Source organism: Lissotriton vulgaris, chromosome 4_1 (assembly GCF_964263255.1).
Source record: "Lissotriton vulgaris chromosome 4_1, aLisVul1.2, whole genome shotgun sequence".
Lineage (NCBI taxonomy): Eukaryota > Metazoa > Chordata > Amphibia > Caudata > Salamandridae > Lissotriton > Lissotriton vulgaris.
Window position 1 is genome coordinate 1805038409 of NC_141691.1, and position 22199 is coordinate 1805060607.

General features: G+C 43.6%; 1 protein-coding gene across 1 annotated transcript in view; it reads left to right on the top strand.

Annotated features, from left to right (window-relative positions):
* Positions 1–22199, top strand: part of LOC147724582 (fibrocystin-L-like) — a 2246326-nt gene that overhangs the window by 1271099 nt on the left and 953028 nt on the right. Inside the window, exon 43 of the mRNA XM_086918063.1 lies at positions 19953–20943. Coding sequence (XP_086774189.1) covers positions 19953–20943 — 991 coding nt within the window. The remainder of the gene's footprint in view (positions 1–19952; positions 20944–22199) is intronic.

Sequence of the window (22199 nt, forward strand, 5' to 3'; positions counted from 1 at the left end):
TGACCCAACTTTTCCCTTCGAGAGGGTGCCGACTCATCCCTCGCAATCGGCAATGGCCGCTTACCTGAACCGGACGCTGTCTCTGCGACTGAACCTGTCCCCTGTGGCTTCTCTACTGCCGCAGCCGGCGAGGGTGCCTTCGCTGCTTCCCGTGTTTCACCAGTTGCTTCATCAACACCTGCGCGTCGACAGCCGTGGCGCCCTCACTACCTTTACCCAACCACGCTGCTAATTGTGCTGCCAGCTCGGGCGGCATATCTTCCCCGGACACGGGGGTGACCACAACGGGAATCGGATTCCCTTCCTCCGGCACAGGCGTGGGTGCTTCGAGTGGGGTACTGGGACCCGGGATGTCTCCCCCAGCTGCTCCCCTTCTGGGCCTCTTGCCTTTTCCTCCCGGAGCTGCTCCCGCCAAAGGACGTTTCGGCCCCCCTTCCTCATCTTTGTCCGCCATTCGCCTTTTTAGGTCGGTCACCTCCTTCATGAGAACTCGCAGCATCTGGTCGGTAGTCATTCGCTTTCCCGCCTTCTTCGGCATTCTCCAACAGAGTATCTGGAAAACAAACAAGAACGATTACAACGCTCAAAATTGGCTCTTCGTTCCGTCTCGAGCTCACGTGCAGCGAGGAGGTGCAGCTTCAGAGCACAGGAACAAGAGGATGCTTTCTTGGCTTGTTGCTCCTTTTATCCGTCTTCAGGGCGGGCGTAAACCCGCCCCTGCCTGCCCCAAGGGCGTGGCCGGCCGCGTCAGTGTCTAGGCCAACCCACTCTAGGGCGGGAAAAGGCGCGCCCCGGCTACGCCGCTTCGGGCATACCAGCCGAGACTCGCCTCCCGCCCAAGATGGCTTCCCGGGGGGATCGTGGTACTCCGCCATACGTTCGGGGGGACCGAATGGTCGCCCCTTTCCATTCGCTATCTTCCTTTCTGCGTTATCGATAAGAATCTGTATAAGGTTACGTGAACTGTTATTTAGTTCCTTTTCCCATATGTCATATAAATCTGGTTCCAGGTCCTCATATGTCGGTATTATGTGGGATCTTAAGCCACGTGGAATCCTATTCAATGTTAGATACTGTTTTAGGGTAGCAGCATCCCACCATTTGTTTAACTCAGTACGTTTCAATAATTCTAATTTCACAAATTTGGCTCTAAGACCTTCTTTCTTAGTACCTGCTGGAGGGCCGACCGCTTTCCTGATGGTGCCTCCTGCAGCTAAGTTGCCAAACAGTGTCTCAGCCTCCTTATCTCTATTCATTCTATAACCTTAGCGGCAGCTCTTTCACCAAATTAGTACAGCAAACAATGGTAACGGCTTATAAGAGCGCACAGCACAAAGTCCAGGTATATGTAGTCAAACAATACGTAACAGCGGTGCTCAGGAAGAGGTGGGGGACTGATTACCACAGCCTCTAAGACAAACCAATGGTCCAAACAATTACTGTATTCCTCCGAGCACTCAATCAAATATCATAGAGTCTTTATATAGTTTTCACTATTCCTTTTAATGTCCAATCTTCCTTCAAATTCAATTCAGTTTCCATCAACGATAACTCGCAGCCAACACGTGTTTTTCGTCAAGTCCTTATAGGACAAATTGACGTCTTCGGGGCAGCAACCCAAATACTTACAATCAGTCTTAATTAACACAAATTCAAAATTGCAAAGCAAACCAGTTTGTACATTTTTCTACATTATACATTAATTCACCTGAAAATTACTTCTTTAACCTTAACTAAGGTAAAATATATAGTTACAAGTATTTACACACTCGATTTCATAAAGAAGGAACATGTATGCCAAAAACATAATCTCCACATTGCTTGATATGAACCATTTACATTTCAAAGCATTCCCGGCTCTAATTTCATATGAGTCATAAGTAAAGAGTACAGGGCATAAGGCTGTGGTCCCCGATAACACCCATAGGTAACAGGTTCTCCAACTTGTAATAATAAATCTCTAGTCAGTGGCTCACCTATTTTGAGATGGATGTTTAAGCTCAAATTGTCCACACGTGGTATATTTGATAGATATCAGATATCGTCTTATTTTTGTAGTTTGCCTCGTATATGCCAAATCCTATAGGTAAAGGTAATATATAGTGCTGTCAATGCTAAATACTCATTGCTTATTAGGTTAAGTACTAACCAGTTGAAGCCAGATCTAATCCGTTTTGGTATAAAAAGACCGATAATTGCACTCACCAATTCGTAAAATAATTTATGTAGTTAATTTCAAACGTATATAAATGTTCCCATAGTCTTCGGTTCCAAGTTAAACACCATCCAAGTGTCTGGGAATAGATCGAGTAAATTCCTAAAGTGAATTGACATCGCTGTCAGTACTATTCGTTAGACATGTAACGGCTGAAACAGAGTGTCGACAAACGGCTATATATATCAACTATATATGTCTCACCTTACGTATCAGTATCCGTGTGTACCCATATTATTTCATCTTCTAGTAGCTTCTATATTTTTGAGTGTCCTCAACACGAGTCCGTGTCTAGTAAAGAAAAGAGGGTACACTCATGAAATCCAAATCTACCCTAATAAGTTTCCTAAAGTTACGATCAGTTCACCGTACTCACCTTTTGTGTTTTCGAAGCGTTCCCACTTTGGCGTTCAGCACGGGTGCCATCTTGAAGTGTCAATTTATAGCTGTTCACATGGGCGCCATCTTGTAATGTCTTACTATAGTTCCAAACCGGCGGAAATACCATAGACTCACGGTCCCGCCATATTTTGATGGGTACAATTAAAGACTCTAGATCTTAAATCAGATTATTATTCTATGTTGATACTATATTGCCGTCAATTCCTGGTCCGATATTAACAAATGTGCGTTACGTTCTTGCACATGTATTTAGATCCTATTTCTGATACGTAAATAATTAATCGGTCCTTGTCGTAGTGTTTATCGTTTTTGTAATTAACTCGTAAAGTAGTAGGCATAATACATTGTCTTAAGATTGTACAGGTATTTATCTATTTATCATCTGGGGCCCTGAGGGAACTGAATGGACCCCATATATACACTACTGGGGTCGATTCATTGACGATTGCCTGATGATATGGACAGGCACAGTAGAGAAGCTCAAAGGTTTTTTTGACTATTTGAATGAAAATACATACAATTTGAAGTTTACTACTTCTTATGATAGGCAGAGGATCACTTTCTTGGATGTGGAGTTGTATGTGGAGGGAGTAAAGATTCAAAGCCGGATGTATCGAAAACCTACAAGTTGTAATTCTATTTTACATGCCGGGAGCTGTCACCCCAGTCATCAGAAAAGAGCCATACCTTATGGAGAACTAATTAGAGCTCGACGTAATTGCTCATCAGATAGAGAATTTGAGTACAATCTAGTAGACATGTCATCCAGATTTCTCAATCGAGGATACAGACAGAATGTGGTTACTAAAGCTGTATCAAGAGTAAGGAAAGTGAAAAGAGAAACTACATTGATAAGAGAGAGTAAAAATGGTAGAACAACTGATCAGAAGGTCAGACTAATAACTAAATATGGAATGGACAGCTCGAAACTATTTACCATTCTGAACAAACATTGGCACCTACTCTGTATAGATAATGATCTAAGACCGTACATTTATGATAGGCCTAGTGTGACATTTAGAAGAGGAACGACTCTGAAGAACATGTTGAGTCCTAGTTACCCGATAAAACTGAATAAAACTGACTGGTTGAACAGCTTTAAGGGCTTCTACAAATGTGGAAGGTGCATCTAATGTAGATGGGCAATGAAGAAGGTACTGTGTTTTGAATACAACAATTCTGGTAAATACACTATTGGCATGTTCATAAATTGTGACACAACATATGTAGTATATGTGATCTTATGTACGTGTGGCAAAATTTACGTAGGGAGTACCAAGAGGAGGCTCAGAGATAGAATCGCTGAGCACTTTAGGGCATTAAAAAACGGAGACACACGCTACCCAATTGCGTCATATTTAATTCAGAACTTTGAAAATAAAGACCAACATATCTTCTCCTACCATGGGATCGACCACATAAAACCAGATCCACGAGGGGGAAACAGATTGCTAGCATTAAGAAAGCGGGAGGTACTTTGGCTGATTAGACTGAAAGCGGTTGAATGTGGCCTTAACGTTGACCATGAGTTTGAGTTTTACCTAGGAAACTGAGATAATATGAAAAACAGTAGAGTGAAACTCAGAGAAAACAATGCTGGTGCCATTCGTTTTGTTCTATATTTACTTTATACGAACTTCTCCCAACACTGAAAACTCTATAGAACGGGAAAGGACAGTGATTTATGAGGCAATTCTATACTTACCTATTGTTTTATTGATGTCGGAAACCAAATGGATATTATAACTTTTTTGAACCTACTACCTCTCTGAAATGTCTTATGCTATGAACACATTAATTTGATAGATGAGAGTAAGTAATGACAACAGGGAAAGGGCTGTGGTTAACCTGAGGACCCCTGCGGTTTTCAGGTTCAGGAGATAGTTAAAAAGAAATAGACACCGGAAATACTCATGCAATATTGTGATACTCCAGACTAATAACGTATCACGTTTACTGTCGTTCGGTATACATTAACATATGTGAGATATATTATGATAAATAGATAAATACCTGTACAATCTTAAGACAATGTATTATGCCTACTACTTTACGAGTTAATTACAAAAACGATAAACACTATGACAAGGACCGATTAAATATTTACGTATCAGAAATAGGATCTAAATACATGTGCAAGAACGTAACGCACATTTGTTAATATCGGACCAGGAATTGACGGCAAAATAGTATCAACATAGAATAATAATCTGATTTAAGATCTAGAGTCTTTAATTGTACCCATCAAAATATGGCGGGACCGTGAGTCTATGGTATTTCCGCCGGTTTTGTAACTATAGTAAGACATTACAAGATGGCGCCCATGCGAACAGCTATAAATTGACACTTCAAGATGGCACCCGTGCTGACCGCCAAAGTGGGAATGCTTCGAAAACACAAAAGGTGAGTACGGTGAACTGATCGTAACTTTAGGAAACTTATTAGGGTAGATTTGGATTTCATGAGTGTACCCTCTTTTCTTTACTAGACACGGACTCGTGTTGAGGACACTCAAAAATATAGAAGCTACTAGAAGATGAAATAATATGGGTACACACGGATACTGATACGTAAGGTGAGACATATATAGTTGATATATATAGCCGTTTGTCGACACTCTGTTTCAGCCGTTACATGTCTAACGAATAGTACTGACAGCAATGTCAATTCACTTTAGGAATTTACTCGATCTATTCCCAGACACTTGGATGGTATTTAACTTGGAACCGAAGACTATGGGAACATTTATATACGTTTGAAATTAACTACAAAAATTATTTTACGAATTGGTGAGTGCAATTATCGGTCTTTTTATACTAAAACAGATTAGATCTGACTTCAACTGGTTAGTACTTAACCTAATAAGCAATGAGTATTTAGCATTGACAGCACTATATATTAACTTTACCTATAGGATTTGGCATATACGAGGCAAACTACAAAAATAAGACGATATCTGATATCTATCAAATATACCACGTGTGGACAATTTGAGCTTAAGCATCTATCTCAAAATAGGTGAGTCACTGACTAGAGATTTATTATTACAAGTTGGAGAACCTGTTACCTATGGGTGTTATCGGGGCCCACAGCCTTATGCCCTGTACTCTTTACTTATGACTCATATGAAATTAGAGCCGGGAATGCTTTGAAATGTAAATGGTTCATATCAAGCAATGTGGAGATCATGTTTTTGGCGTACATGTTCCTTCTTTATGAAATCGAGTGTGTAAATACTTGTAACTATATATTTTACCTTAGTTAAGGTTAAAGAAGTAATTTTCGGGTGAATTAATGTATAATGTGGAAAAATGTACGAACTGGTTTGCTTTGCAATTTTGAATTTGTGTTAATTAAGACTGATTGTAAGTATTTGGGTTGCAGCCCTGAAGAAGTCAATTTGTCCTATACGGACTTGACGAAACACGTGTTGGCTGCGAGTTATCGTTGATGGAAACTGAATTGAATTTGAAGGAAAATTGGACATTAAAAGGAATAGTGAAAACTATATAAAGACTCTATGATATTTGATTGAGTGCTCGGAGGAATACAGTAATTGTTTAACCTGCCATTGTTGACTATATCCTAAAGTGTACAGTAAATAAGCTCCAAGAGTTTGTTGTCTTTAACCTCATCGCTGCTATTGATATTTTCCCCCTGTGCTGGGCCCCAATGATAATGGGTGTGGTCGTGATAGAACCATTCCTTCATCAGCACAGCTCAACCGTGTCGGATGACGGAATGGTTCCGTCACCAGCATCGAAGGGGTTAAGCCAAAATTCACACTTGCTGCCCTCCTCCCTGATTGGTCAGATTAGCAGGATCAGGCTGCTTTGATGAAGTGATAAGTGGTACTCAGTTGTCCGAATCCGTCATCGTAATACATCGGTTGGAATCGCAGTCAATAGACCTGCACGATTAGGATAGAACTGACTCGGAAAGACCAAATGGTTACTTTGTATCGTAATCGGTCGATCGGAAATGTTTCTGAGTCTGTCGGAAACATGGGTTCCGAATCAGGTTATGAAAATCTGAATGCCATTCGGAACCTTTCTGTTGTATCTTGCCCTTTAAGTGTGATGCACCTGTAAGAATGTTAGGTGCATCACTAGAACACTGGAGGCTATTTGAGAGAGGATACAGAAATATCAGGAACCGTGGCGTGGTGGTCCTCGGATGGGTGTTAATAAAGACACACACTTAGCAACATTATGATGTCAACTTGTTTTATTAGTGGCGACGACTTATGAAGACAAAACCCACCAAAAGAACTCAGCGTGTGAAGTTGATGGGAGTACATGTAACATATGTTTTGTGATTGTTGGTAACAAAGCAGACACATATGAGGAATTGCATAATTTGTTTTTGAGAGAACACATTTTGACTCATTGTGTGTGCTGAAAGAAGTTACCTAGAATTTACCCCAGTACCTAGTGGACTCAAAGCTGCCTAGTCCTAGGAGCCTAGTCAGGGCAGCTGACAACTGGGTGAGAACCCGGGTTTCCACTCAGCACCAGGGGAGTGACCAGAAGAAAGGACGACAGGTCCCTCGCCAAGGGAAAGTTCCTGGTAAAGAAGGTCAAAAACATAAGGAGTTCTCCAAAACCCACAGAAACCTGAAGAAGGAGAGGGCCCGAGCCAACCCATATTCAAAGGGAGGAGGAATCAGGTAAAGCATGGTAGGTTCTTTAATCCCACTAAGGTGGAAAAGTGCTTTGACTGTTATAAACAAGGACACAAGATGGGAAATGCTGTCTGCAAAAATAGGCCCTCCAGTAGTGGGTACACCCAGGGATTGCTAATGTAGGTGTGGGGATGGAGAGGGCCCCAGAGAGGGGTAGGCAAGTGGCAGAGGCAAACTTAGTGGCCTGGGTGGCGTGAATATCACAAACCTGGCTGCCATACTTCCAAACTTGGCAGAGACCTGAAGTTAATGGGACTGATGATGAGGCTATCAGAGACACAGTGGCTAGTGTGGCTATGGTCCTAGGCAAACTGGTTCATCCAGATAGCGGTACCAAACTCCACCGTATGGCTATAGTGGATTTCGAATGGGAAGGTGGTATATGCTCAATGAGGGTAACTCTGTCTCATATGCTCCCAGTTTAGTGCTTACTGGGCAATGATCTCGAAACATCTAAGTGATCAGATGTTGAGAGAGGGATCCATGTAAAATTATTGGAGCTCCCTTGGTGTGCATGTGCTGTGACAATATCACTGACTATTCAGATGGGCAAGGTTGGACACTTGGACCCTGGAGCAAAGGACTGGGCAGCCTAGGACAAGGACACTGGGTCTGGTGAGCCAGCCCAGGAAACTCAAGAGATATAAGAGGAATCTAACCCTAATGGGGTGGATCTGGCCTCTGAGGAAGGGATTCCACCCCTTCCAGACCTGTCATATTAAGCAGAACTGGCAAGAGCAGGTGGACCCTTTAGATATGAATTGTGTCAGGGACAGAGAGACTGTCCCTCCTTTGAGAGCTTAAGGCAGGTTGCCTCCAAGCAAGTTGATGGGATGACATTGGATTCCCCATATCTACTGGGACGAAGATGAACTGCTTCATACTGAGGCCAGAAACCTCAAGGAAGGGACCAACAGGAGGTTGGCGGTGCCCCAAAGGTACAGAGAGTTCATCCTGATCTTGGCCGGACATTTTGGAATGACTAAGACATGGAACCCATTGGTGAAACATTTCTACTGGCCCCATATATCTGAAAAGGTAAAGGAGTTTTGCAGATTATGTGTCTCCTGTAAGCCAGTGGCAAGGCAGGGGGCAAGCCAAAGGCTTCCTTGATACCACTGCCAGGGGCTGGGCCTCCCTTTGAGAGGGTAGGGAGGGATAGACATTGTTGGTTCTCTGGACCTACCTGCTGCAGCAGGTAATATGTAAGTATGTGCAAAATTGGCGAATTCGCGGTCCGCTAATTCGTGCAAAATTTAAAAAAAAGTCAGCGAGTTCGCGAATTGTCCAGCGAAATCGCGGATTTTTGTGCCATTTGCACAAATATGTGATCACGTGTGCCTGTAACTTTGCCAGCGCGCCGAAAGGCGCCGAGGTCCCTTGAGTGAGCTGGCCATTATAGTGGGAACGGGCGGGAAAACATTTCATACAGCTAGTGTGTGGTGGATGAGGCCAAATGGCCGGGGCTGCTATGCGTGTTCACATGCATCTTGTTTATAAAGGGTCAGAGACCGAGCAGAGCAGCAGATGAGGAGAAAGCAGCCTCCTGGTCACAGGAGCTACACAGGGATGGCGCTCGGGAAACTCATGGGTGCAAAAATACGTTTGGCACAGGACCCCGGAATCCTTCAGATGTCCAGGATAGCTCTGCTGCGCGTGTTCGTACAAAGCCATTCTGATCCTGCTTAGTGGGTTCAGGCGCATGCAGCTGCTGGACAATGTCCCATCTCATACTAAACTGCCCCGTACAGGCATATGTTGGCACTGGGAAGTAGGGTGCAGTGGCATGCGGGTGCTCCACGCCTGGTATATGTGCATACCGGTGCCAGGGGGACACCTGTTTATTGGTGCTGTGTAGCAAGTTATGACTTTACATTTTGACTGCACCAGACGGTGGTACCACCTACACAGATCAGGAGCATCCAGGCACCAGACTTCATGGTGTAAGAACATATTGGTGCTATGCGGTACGTGTATATATGTACTGGGGGCAGGGGGACACTTAGCACAATGTGTGCTCACACCCAGAGGGCTCCCAGGCAATTGAGCACAAATGGTTTTCACACTGAGAGGGCTCTGGGGCAGTTCAGCAGCACGGGGGCTCACACCCACTGGACCCCGGAGCAGTTCAGTAGGCCGTGGGCTCACAACCCCTGGGCAGCTCAGCAGTGCAGGGGCTCACACCCACAGGGCTCCCGGGCAGTTTAGCAGCGCCACCCTCTGGTTCATCACTGCCACCCTCTGGTTCATCACTGCCACCCTCTGGTTCACAACTGCCACTCTCTGGTTCATCACTGCCACCCTCTGGTTCACCACTGCCACCCTCTGGTTCACCACTGCCACCCTCTGGTTCACCGCTGCCACCCTCTGGTTCACCACTGTCACCCTCTGGTTCATCACTGCCACCCTCTGGTTCACCACTGCCACCCTCTGGTTCATCACTGTCACCCTCTGGTTCATCACTGCCACCCTCTGGTTCATCACAGCACCCTCTGGTTCACCACTGCCACCCTCTGGTTCATCACTGCCACCCTCTGGTTCATCACTACCACCCTCTGGTTCATCACAGCACCCTCTGGTTCACCACTGCCACCCTCTGGTTCATCACTGACACCCTTTGGTTCATCACAGCTCCCTCTGGTTCACCACTGCCACCCTCTGGTTCATGACTGCCACCCTCTGGTTCATCACAGCACCCTCTGGTTCACCACTGTCACCCTCTGGTTCATCACTGCCACCCTCTAGTTCATCACTGCCACCCTCTGGTTCACCACTGCCACCCTCTGTTTAATCACTGCCACCCTCTGGTCCATCACTGCCACCCTTTGGTCCATCACTGCCACCCTCTGGTTCACCACTGCCACCCTCTGGATCACCACTGCCGTCCTCTGGTTCATCACTGCCACCCTCTGGTTCATCACAGCACCCTCTGGTTCACCCCTGCCACCCTCTGGTTCATCACTGCCACCCACCGGTTCCACACTGCCACCCTCTGGTTCACCACTGCCACCCTCTGGTTCACCACTGCCACCCTCTGGTTCTCCACTGCCACCCTCTGGTTCACCACTGCCACCCTCTGGTTCTCCACTGCCACCCTCTGGTTCACCACTGCCACCCTCTGGTTCTCCACTGCCACCCTCTGGTTCACCACTGCCACCCTCTGGTTCATCACAGCACCCTCTGGTTCACCACTGCCACCCTCTGGTTCATCACTGCCACCCTCTGGTTCATCACTGCCACCCTCTGGTTCACCACTGCCACCCTCTGGTTCACCGCTGCCACCCTCTGGTTCATCACTGCCACCCTCTGGTTCACCACTGCCACCCTCTGGTTCAACACTGCCATCCTCTGGTTCACCACTGCCACTCTCTGGTTCACCATTGCCACCCACTGGTTCTTCACAGCACCCTCTGGTTCACAACTACACCTTCTGGTTCATCACAGCACCCTCTGGTTCACCACTGTAGATTATGGGGAGAAAGCACACCTGCCCAGCCTCAACCCGGGGGCTGGTTAATGTGTTACTGAATTTGAGCTTCAAGTCCGGCACCTGCTTCCTTATCTGTAAGTGCTTCCTGTTGTGGTTTAATTTTTTTGACAGCCTGGAGCATTGTGCCATACTTGTAACTATTCTCTGACCCTGCTTCAATGGTCAGAGCAGGGTCAGAGAATAGTTGCAAGTAGGCAACAACTCTAGAGGCGCCGCTCAGGAAGCACTCACAGGGTTACAGCAGGTGCCCAAGTTGAAGTTAATTTCTTTGTAACCATTTTGTAAATGGTTACAAAGAAATTAGCTTCAACTTTGGCACCTGCTGTAACCCTGTAAGAGCTTCATATACTTCAGTTTTTGAAAATCCGTCCCGAACGCGATTTCGCAGATTTTCCTGCAATTTCGCGAGATTCGCAGACCGCGAAATTGCAGAAAATCCACAAATTTCACGAACGGAACTGATATTACGCCCATGCTTAGGAATATGTATATCTTGGTGGTAGTGGACCATGCCACTAGGTACCCTGAGGCAATACCTCACAGTACAGCAGATGCTCCTGCAGTTGCTAGGGCACTGAATGGTGTGTTCACCAGAGTGGGATTTCCAAAAGAGGTTGTTTTAGATAGGGGCAAAAATTTCTGTCCAGCTATCTGAGTGATGTGAGATGAATGTGGACTTAGCCACGAGTTCACCACTCCATATCACCCCCAGACTAATGGTCTGGTGGAGGTCAACAAAACCCCGAAGGGCATGATCAATGGGTTGTCTGACAAGCTCAGGAGGAGATAGGATGTTCTTCTCCCATGCCTACTGTTTTTCTGCAGGGAGCTTACACAAAAAGTGGTTGGTTTAAGTCTTTTTAGGTATTGTGAGAGGACCATTGTGCCTGCTGAGAGAGTCTTTGGAAAAGACTCTTAAAGAAGCAAAGGAAAATGTGCTTGACTATGTCCTAGGCCTAAGATCAAGAATGGCAGAGTACATGTACAAAGCAGGCAGTAAACTGGAGGCCAGCCAGGACCTCATGAAGCACCGGTATGATCAGAAGGCTGCAATGCCTGAGTATACACCGGAACAGTTGCTGTGGGTGTTGAATCCTGTGGGTCCCAGAGCCATCTATGACAAGGGGAGTGGGTCATATCCAATCATTGAAAAAAGGGTGGGGTTACCTACCTGGTCGACTTCGCACACCCAAGACCTCTCATAAGGTCCTCCATGTGAATAGATTAAAACCCTAATATGACAGGGCAGACATGACCATGTTACTGCACTCCTCCTTTCCAACAATGTGCAAAATGGGTTCAGTGGAAGAAGATGTTCTCTCTCCCACATTGACAGACCAACAGCATTAAGACTGCAAGCAGGTGCTGAAGCAGTTTGTGGGTCTGATCTCTTTGGTCCCAGGTATCATGGAGTGGTGTGTGCACAACATTGACAATGGTGACAGTCCACCTGTCAAAAATAAACTGTACAGGTTTGTCTGACCATGTCAGAGCCAGCATTAAGCCTGAGGTAGCTAAGATGCAGGAATTGGAGATCATTGAGCATTTTGACAGTCAAAGGCCCAGCCCAGTGGTGTTGGTGCCCTAACCTAATCCCCGGAGGGACCGAAGTGGCTAAGGTTCTGTATGGCCTACAGAGGAGTTAATGCAGTCACATGGTCACCCTATACTAGAGCTGTTTAGCTCATTGAAGGTTAGGGTCTGCTAAGTACCTGAGTACATTTGATTTGACTTCAGGCTACTAGCAGTTTGCCCTCACAGATGGAGCAAAGAAGAGATCTGTATTCTTCACCCCAGATGGACATTAACAGTTCATGTTAATGCCCTTCGGTTTAAAGAATGCACCTATAACCTTTCAGAGGTTGGTAAACATGATCTGGTCTAGGTTGGATTACTCCAGTGCAGCATATCTGGATTTTATATCTGTGTACAGTGTTACCTGGAGGGATTATGTAAGCCACCTTAGGAAAGTGCTTCAGGCCATGCAGCAGGCAAGCCTGACTATTAAGACAAATATGTGCAAAAAAGGGCAGATACATGTGGAGACCATGTACAGCTTCTCCAGGCCAAAATGCAAACCTTTTTTAATTGAACAGCCTATATTAGCCAGACTCAGGTCAGGGCATTCCTTGGTCTGCATGGGTACTATAGAAGATGTGTTCAGTGTTATGGGACCATTGTGGAGCTACTGATAGAATTGACTTTTAAGTAGGATTTGTACCTCAGAGTGTCAGAAGGCTTTTGACACTCTGAAATCTGCTACTTCAGTGTTGCTGGGCCCTGACTACACAGAGGAATTTGTGGCGCAGACAGATGCTTCAAAACGAGGGATTTGGGCAGTGTTGTCAAAGAAAAATGAGGAGGGCCTTGATCAGCCAGTTGCCTTTATTAGCAGGCAACTTCTTCCCAGAGAGCAGAAATAGAGTGCCATTAACAGAGGCACTTGTTGTGGTTTGGGCCCTGAAAAAGCTGAGACCATATTTGATTGATATACACCTTTGTGTTCAAACTATCCACAGACCTCTCAGTTGGCTCAAGCAAGTAAGAGGGAAGCATTCCAAGCTATGGAGGTGGTCCATTGCCCTACAGGGGATGGACTTTACAGTGGAACACAGACCTGATGTAACCCAGGCCAATGCGATGGACGTTCCAGTTTTTTCCACTTAGATGAGGAAAATCAGGGTGTTGATTAGTGACCCATTGTCTTTTGTTTGGGTGGGGGCTATGTTGCAAAGTCATCCTGTGTGCTCTGTGCATTTCCATTTCTTTCTGAGTGGTTCTGATGGTAACTGACTCTGACTGTATTCTGAACTGGCGACCCCAGGACCAGTGCTGTGGTGGAAACACATACGCACATGAGGGTACACTATATTGTAGGCATACTTATAATTGGCATGACCTACCCTATAAATCCCTCGTACATAATAGGGCTGTATAGTGTAAGTCCGTAGTATATAATAGGACATGGCAGTTTAGAGGCCAATAGCAATTTCTGCAATTGCATGTGTGCACTGCTGAAAGCCTGAGGTCATTTTAAAAGCAGCTCTGTGTTGCAGCACTGCTTTTAAATGTAAATCATACCCAAACTCGACATTGGTGGCAGGGTCACTTAAAAATTGATATTCTAAACTATTTTGGCAGATTAAGTACCCCCAGGGTCTCCTCTAGGTGTCTCAGGGGTGGGCGTTATGTCACTATAAGGAGTGTCCTTATAAATGATGTTTTATATGCCGTGGGGACAAAGAAATTGCACCTCACTTCCCCTATTGTGGAAATGTGATTCCCAAAATCGACTTTGGTGCTAGGCGCACAGTGAAATGTAGATCTACATTATCTGTGCATATTCAGGACTCCTAAAGTAACCCCTAGGTGTTCCAGGGGAGAGGGGCATGTAGCTATAAGCAGTGCCTTTATAATAGATGTTTAAATGCCCTGGTGATGAAGAAATTGCACCCTGCAGGTTCCCAATTGTATACATCCAGCCCTATAGGATGACATGGCACTAGTTTACAAATGTATAAATGTTGCCAGGAACTAAATACAAATACTGTTTAAGTTGTTAGGAGAATGGTATTGATAAATCCAACAATCTTCCATTGGTGAATTTATCCAAAAGTGAACAAAGAAGTTAGAAGACCTTTTCATCCATAAGCCACACTTCAGCCTTCCTAACCTCTTCCCTGATTGGTCAGTTAACAGGACTAGCCAGGCTGCTTTGATGAAGTGAGAGAGGATATATGGTGTGAGAGAGCTCTGCTACACACAAATGCCAGAGCAGGGGGGAGGGGTCATAAACCATTGAGCTTTGAAGGGGGATAGGACAGATAGGGAATGCCATGCCCATCTACCAACCATCTCACCTGACCCAGCCAGATAGCAGGTTAAATGTCATGCTCTGGGTTGTTTCCCTGCACCTCTCCTGCTTGACCCCAGAGAACACTGAATAAATATCTCAGTAGCGCAGAGCCTCTAAGATCTGCTTCTTGAAACTAAGAGAAGAAGTCTGACCAAGCTGGAAACTTGATTTGCACAATCAGACCCAGCATTCTGAGTGACTAAGGCAGCGACACCATCTGGAAGTACGTCTGTTTGGATGTACCTTGCTTTAAGAGGAATAAAGAGTGGTCATTCTGCAAGCTGCATGTTAACAGAGCTCACCTGGATCATCACCATCAAGAATTCTCTGCCTGGAAAATGTCCAGTGGATTTGTAAGTTCTTTGTCCATGTGCATTGTGGGAATCATGGTCCAAACCTTTCAAGGACTAAAATCGAGATTCCAGAACATTGGATTGTGTTTTGGATACTTTAGACCCCAAGAGGAAATTCAGCAAGAAGTTTGGAGACATTTGGAGCAACTTTGGAAACAAGCTCCATAAGGGGCCTGACTCAACTGCCAGAGCCTAGCCACACACCATCAACCGCAAGCTGGCCTGGCCTTCTGGTTTGTCCCACTGAAAGCTCTGGAGGTCCGACTTCCAGAGTTTGAATGTTAGCTCCCTGGAAAGGAAGTCAGTGAACTCTCACAGATTCCAGACTGGTGAAGAGCACCAAGGGACCCCAGCAGAAAAAGCTCCAGAAAAGTTTCTAAGCCAGAATGTAAAATCTCAACCAAGGCCTACCACGATGGGTATCCAAGCAGGCTCCATCACAGTCTCCCTGAAACTTTGACTTTCTCCTGGTCAAGCGTGACCCGATGTTCCAGAGTGGGCCTATAGGTTTCTAAGTGCCACATAGTGCTAAATCCTTTAAAATTCATATCTCCCGTTCACTACATTGAATTATTTCGGTGGTGCTTTTAAATGCTTTACCTAACCATCTCTTAAGTTAAGTTTAACTGCTACCAACCAATCTACCAAGGGTTGAGCATGAGAATAATTTATTGAGACCTTTACTGAGCCCTAGACTGTGTTGGTGGCCTTATTGCAAGTGGTAGGTACACATTGACCACTACTAATAGCCCACTTTCCAACATGGCAGCAGTGGTCTTTTGGAGTATTGATAAGAGTAAAAGTGCCATCAGTGGTCACATGCAATACAAAGTTGTCAAACTGAGAGGAGGAAAACATACTTTCAGGTATCAAGACTATTTGTCTACTATCATGTCCCTATTTAAGTAATTGTGACAATGCAATTCTTAAATGCCACAGAAAAAATATCATAGTAAAAAACATTGCGGGCCTCATTTATGAGAAGTGACACATCGCTGTGTGAAAGTGGCATTGCGTCACTTCTCAGTGAGCTCTCCTTGTGACATGATACATTTGTTATATTTTTTGTAAGACGCATCATGTCACAAGAAGTTACAGATACGTCAGTATTTTTTCACGTTTCTGTAGGCACAAAAGTGATGCATTGCTGGAGTGTGTCACTAAAGTGACATAACTCCAGCAATGCATTCTTTCACATGAGGCAAGCCCCATGTCAAAGGGCCTTCGTCAGTCTTACTCCTGCTGTGAGGCAGGCATAAGATATTGACTCATTTGTGTCCTAGAAGTGGCGCAGACAAATCTCATAGATTTAATTGCGTCACTTATACGAGGCTTATACAAGGCTTACTTGTGTGGGAACGCCCCCCCATACATTATACATGATGCAGTTATAATGTAGCGCAGTGGTTTACTAAGTGATGCATCTAAATGCATCACTTTGTAAATAGGGCGCAACAGAAGGCATGTTTTACACCGTTGATGTGTCACACAAAGTGACTCAACGGAAGCCCAAAACTGTTCCAAGGCCTCATATATAAGGCCCTGCAAATCCATTTCTCTCTAGGAGAGAGCTAGAAAAATATGTGAATTAAAGTTACCCTGAGTGCTTGTGTGGGCCGTTGGTCATGTCCCACAGTCACTCAACAAATGTAAACAGGTTTCTTTTCGGATTCTTTGGTGATTTCTTGTATCTATTTTAGAACTACAAGGCTATCTTCAGAGGCCAAGTATGGATTATTATGTGTAATAGGACATCCAAACAAGAATATAGATCAGAAATAAAGAACTTAACTGTTGTAACGATTTGTAGTAAAGACAGTTAGACCTTACTAAGTACACCTCTGTTAAAAGGTAAGAATAACACTAAAGGGTCAAACGTTATAGCAAAAACTGAATGGTTAAAGGGAGAACAATTGAAGTAAAATCATATACAATTACATTCTTCCTCCTAAAGCTTGGCTAGAAAGTAGCAGTGCATTTCGGATGCTTATTGAAGGGGAAGCACACAGCCATTGGGACACTTTGCACCAGCCAGAAATGCTGATTTAAGTAACACTGCTCATCTGATGGGGACAGTGTAGGAAATATCCAAAGAGTTTACAAAGTACTTATAATCCTCAAACAAAATAGTTGATGGGCATCCAACAACCTCACAGATCTTCTTCCAAGCCCCATGCAGCTCAGCCAGGACGTCTTCTTTCAGGACGGCAAAACTCATCTTTTCTCCAAAAGTCCCTTAAAATCCAAACTCACATGTTTTCAAGCAAGAGTTATTACACCTGGTCAAGTAAGCTAATAATTATCTGAGGACATATTTTAGATGCATAAATATTGAAGTAGACTCTTTCCAGAAAAAAGTTTCCCAGCAGAAACATGCCCTCTTATAATTGTTTACCAGGTAAATACATTGGTTCACCCAGTACCGAGACACGTTCTCGACATAGAGCATCAGCTGAGGGGGTAGAATAATTGTCTAAAGATCCCATGGAAAACAGTAGAAAGTTTTCTTTCAATATTCAGTTAGGTGACTTACTTTGCAGTGATAATAGCATTTGACGTGCTGGTGAACTATCAAGCGTTATTATATGAGGAGTCAGCACACCACTGATAGGAAATCCAATCCTGATCTGCGAAATGTTTATAAGGGTCCCAAGTCTCACTTTAATCTACAGGGTTGCAGCTTCGTTGCCAGTGACACCCAAACTTTTTAAAAGGGTACTTTGTAACTTAAATATCAAAGTGGCACAGGTGAACATTGAAATAAGAGTGCTACTCACAGCATAGGCTATTATCAACAAGTTCAGCCCAGTCATGTTTAGAAAGATTCTAGCAACATCGGAATACATTACCACAAGAATGCTTGCTGGGCAGAAGGGTTGTGTTTCAGAAAGCCCGGCTCTCTCAAATAACCTGTTGTGATTTACCCTATTCAGGCGCAAAAGTCCATCTTCGGCTCATAGAAAATGTGCCTCCCCTAAAACTGACCTATGTGTTGTTATCCTTAATGTTTGAGGTCCAGATGCTTTCCAAAAGGACTGTCAAACAGTGTAAGCTCAAAGTGGGATTTCGGCAGATGAGTGATGTAGCTGTGGAATGGCTTAAAATAAAGTGTAGTTGGGTCTCTGAAGCAAGATCAGGCACACAGACAATATCCTAAGTACAAAAATGTACAAGACTAGAATAAATAGGTCAAATATGAGCACAGATTTTAATCTATCAGGCTAAAGTACATCTGGCAGATAATTGTAATGTTGATAGAATTTTCTAAACCATAGACCCACATTTATGTAAAGGAAGATTGCTTATTTCAAAGAGACACTAGAAAGGCTGCTAGTGAAGGTAAATGAGACACTGGGAGATGATATATCCTGCATCACAGCTTTCATTACTGCTCTAGGGTTTTCTTTCCCACACAAATTCTGATGGTTTTTTAGGAGTGTCTTGTACATATGTAACAGATTGAGGTAATTGCCTTGATGGCAGCGCTATATACCCTAAATAGATTGAGCTTCCCCAAGTAAAGAAATGTATGCTGTTTTATGGAACAGACCCACAATTGATGGACGGAATGCAGAACAAATCAAAACATTCACCCCCACTCAAGAGATCTGGGTTAACTCCATCACTCTTTTGCTCACCAGGTCACCCCAGTTTAGACCTGGCCATATGCAAATCAGTCTTGACCCTGTACCTCATGGGAACAGTCCAGCCCGAACTGCCAAACCAGGTCTTCCCTGGACCGGAAACAAGCATCCTAAGACCGGTTTTGGGGTTTCACCTCTTTCAGCCAGGATAGATTGATTCTAGTGGCACAGTGAGCCCAGGAACCACGTCTGGGCATACCTGGTGCACTTAGGGCAAGAAAACAAAAGACACACCATTGATGGACGGAATGCAGAACAAATTAAAACATTCACCCCCAGTCCAGAGATCTGGGTTAAATCCAGAAACCCCGAAACCGGTCCTAGGATGATTGTTTCCAGTCCAGTGAGGACCTGGCCTGGCAGTTCGGGCTTGACAGTTCCCATTGGGCACAGGGTTAAGACTGATTTGCATATGGCTGTGTCCAAACTGGAATGGCATGGTGAGCAAAAAACAATGGATTTAGGCCCAGATCTCTGTACTGGGGTGAATGTATGACATTGTTCTGCATTCTGTCCATCGATAGTTCTTTTTGCATTTTACGGAACAGAGCTCTCGTCTGAGGTCTGTCAGGGATCATTCCATAGCAGCAACTAAAAACCAGAGTTCGAAAATAAAATAACAGGATAGAAACATAAAAAGTATATTTCTTTCAATATCCAATACAGTTGTGAATGTGACTCTATATTATGCCTGTGATAAATCAGTATGCTAATGCAGCTTTCTGTTTTCATCTATGTATGCAATCAATTCATTGGATATATTTGTTTCATACAAATGGTGAACAACAAGACCATTATACTGGCAAACATAACATGCCATACTCTTCTGGAGAAAAAAGAAATACAGCTGTTTAAAAAAATAGCTCAATTTCTCAGTCAGTATCTACTGGCTTGTAAAATGCCCACATTCATCCAAAGGGTCTGTGGCACTAAAACAAGTGACAGGCCCCAAGAAGTTCCTAAAATAACTTATTAGGTTGATGGTAGGAACCATCAACAACACATTGCTGAAATAATGCTTGGTATGTTTTTACACTAAAGTCATTACTGATTGTACTTGAAGTTGCTCCCCTTTAAATATTGTCTTGCAAGTAGTACATTAAAGTGATTCTAAAATAAATAGTCACCCTGCAGAATGTGTACATTTTCCAGAGCACCTGAGTATCATACTTTTCTGAATATTCCTCTCCAAAGAGATGTCAACATAGTAGTTCATTATACTGGTGAATAAATCAAATTGCACAGTTTAATTTATAAATGTTCTCTTAGGCTGATATAAATGTATCTCTAATGCATGTTTTGCTTTAGGTGAACATTGGAAGCTATCCTTGTGTGGTATTATCGAGTAGTGAACACATCCTGACGTGCACTGTGGACCCACAGAATAGAATGGACATTGGAATAGCAGAAATGGTCTCCTTAAATGTTCAGAACCTTGGCACGGCTATTAGCACCATGACCAGGGAATTTGATCGCCGGTTCGTCCTCCTTCCCCACATGGACTCTGTGACTCCAAGTATTGGGTCACTCACAGGGAAGACCAGGCTGACCATCCATGGGTCAGGGTTTGCAGCTCAACAGAGTGGGAAAATCGTTGTAATGGCCGGATATCCATGTGCCATTGTTTCTGTGAATTACACAGACATCAAATGTGACACCTCAAGAGCTTATGTTGAACAAAGCGTGGATCTAAATGTCATCATAAATGGTATCCCTGCTCAGTGCAAAGGGTTGTGCAGCTTTTCATACGCCACAAATGTCACATCGAAAATATCAAGCATCGTGCCCACCATCTTACAAAATGTATCTACTAAAATTGTGATTAAAAGGGAAGGATTTGGGTCCAGAGTTGAAGACATCATTGTTTACATTGGAGATGAGGAAATTGAGGCAACAGAAGTCACTGAAAACAACATTACTTGCCTTGTGACTCCCCTTCCTGCTGGAGTCTACGCTCTCACAGTTGTGGTGCTAAGCAAAGGTCTGGCTACAGGTACCTTCACCCTTAACAGTCCTGCTGAGGCTTCTCTCTCACCACAATATGGAAGCATCATGGGAGGCACCCCATTGTTCATCACTGGAAATGGATTTGACACAAACAGAACTAGAGTGACCATTGGTGGTAATTTGTGTGAACCTTTGTCTGTCACCCCTGGTGAAGTACAATGTATCACACCATCACACTATGATGGAACTGCAAGTGTACAGATAGTTGTTAATACAGTTGTGTACCCGCCTCTGAATTTCACATATGCAGAAAGCCATACTCCTCACATCACATCTGTTTTTCCGACAACAGGTGTGTATATACTTTAACATTTTATTTATGTTAATTGTTCTATGAGAATAATTGCTTTACCTCCTATCTTGCCTTGCACTGCACTCGGTTCTTACATTCTTAAATTTGCACATATTTCATGCAATGCTATTAAAATAAGTCATATGTCTGAAACATTGCAGATGAGATACTGAAGAAAGTATCAAATGCCTCATTTGGATTGGCACAGTTATATTTTAGGTGCTTGTCGGTTGCCTTGTGTTACATTATGGTGTCTTGAATTACGTTGTGGTCAACCCCACCAACGGCCATGCAGCTTTACGCTTGGTCATAAAATATCACTTTACATTTGAAAAATCCTAGAAAACTCTTGAACCCATAGAAATTATCGGGGAAAAAACCAACTGCTAAAGTAACAATATAGTTAAGTGTAATAAAAAGCTCAGTTTTTGTTAAACAAAAAACCTTAGACATTTACTGTCAAAAACAAAAGTTAAAGTAATGTTATAGTTAGGTGAATATGTCAGTGACAACAATAATGTGTCGAACTAAAATACCCACAAAAATTCACCAGAGGGAGTTAGCAAACCTAACTACAATTTGCACCTCCGACATGCACTGCTTATGACCTCACATATTACATCACACATTTCATGTTGTATGACATAATTTACGACATCTCAAATGACATCATGGATGGTGTCACTGATGATATCACTGGAGGCATCATTCAAGCTTCTTTTCCATACATTGCTCCATAATCTAATATGGTATTAGAGGCCTGAACGTAAGTACTCAATATCTCAGAATAATATGAAGCATCATTAATGCCATCACAGATACTATTCCCTTAGGTGCAGCATGCATGGTATATGAGCAACTTTGACCCTATAATATACACTTCACAGGTAGCCTATTTCACATTGACAATCAACTATAGATTTATGGGAAACCCTCATTGCATACAGTTTTCAATCTGTATACCATTGTTCAGAGAAAGCCATGTTTCTCAGGATACTCAACGTCAGTTACTAAATAAATGCCCCACAGCGGACAGATTGTATCTGTATCAAAATCCTCACAGTCAACAAACCTACATTGAGAAATGAAGGTGATATGAGTTTACCAATAGGTATTGTAAACAGTGTTTACTCTATGAAGAGAGTTTAATCTGCATGACACTGTTTGAAGACAGCGAAACTCACATGAGAAATATACCATAGAGAATTAAAAGGAATATACTAAGAACAGTTTACTTTCTATGCAATACTTGTCAA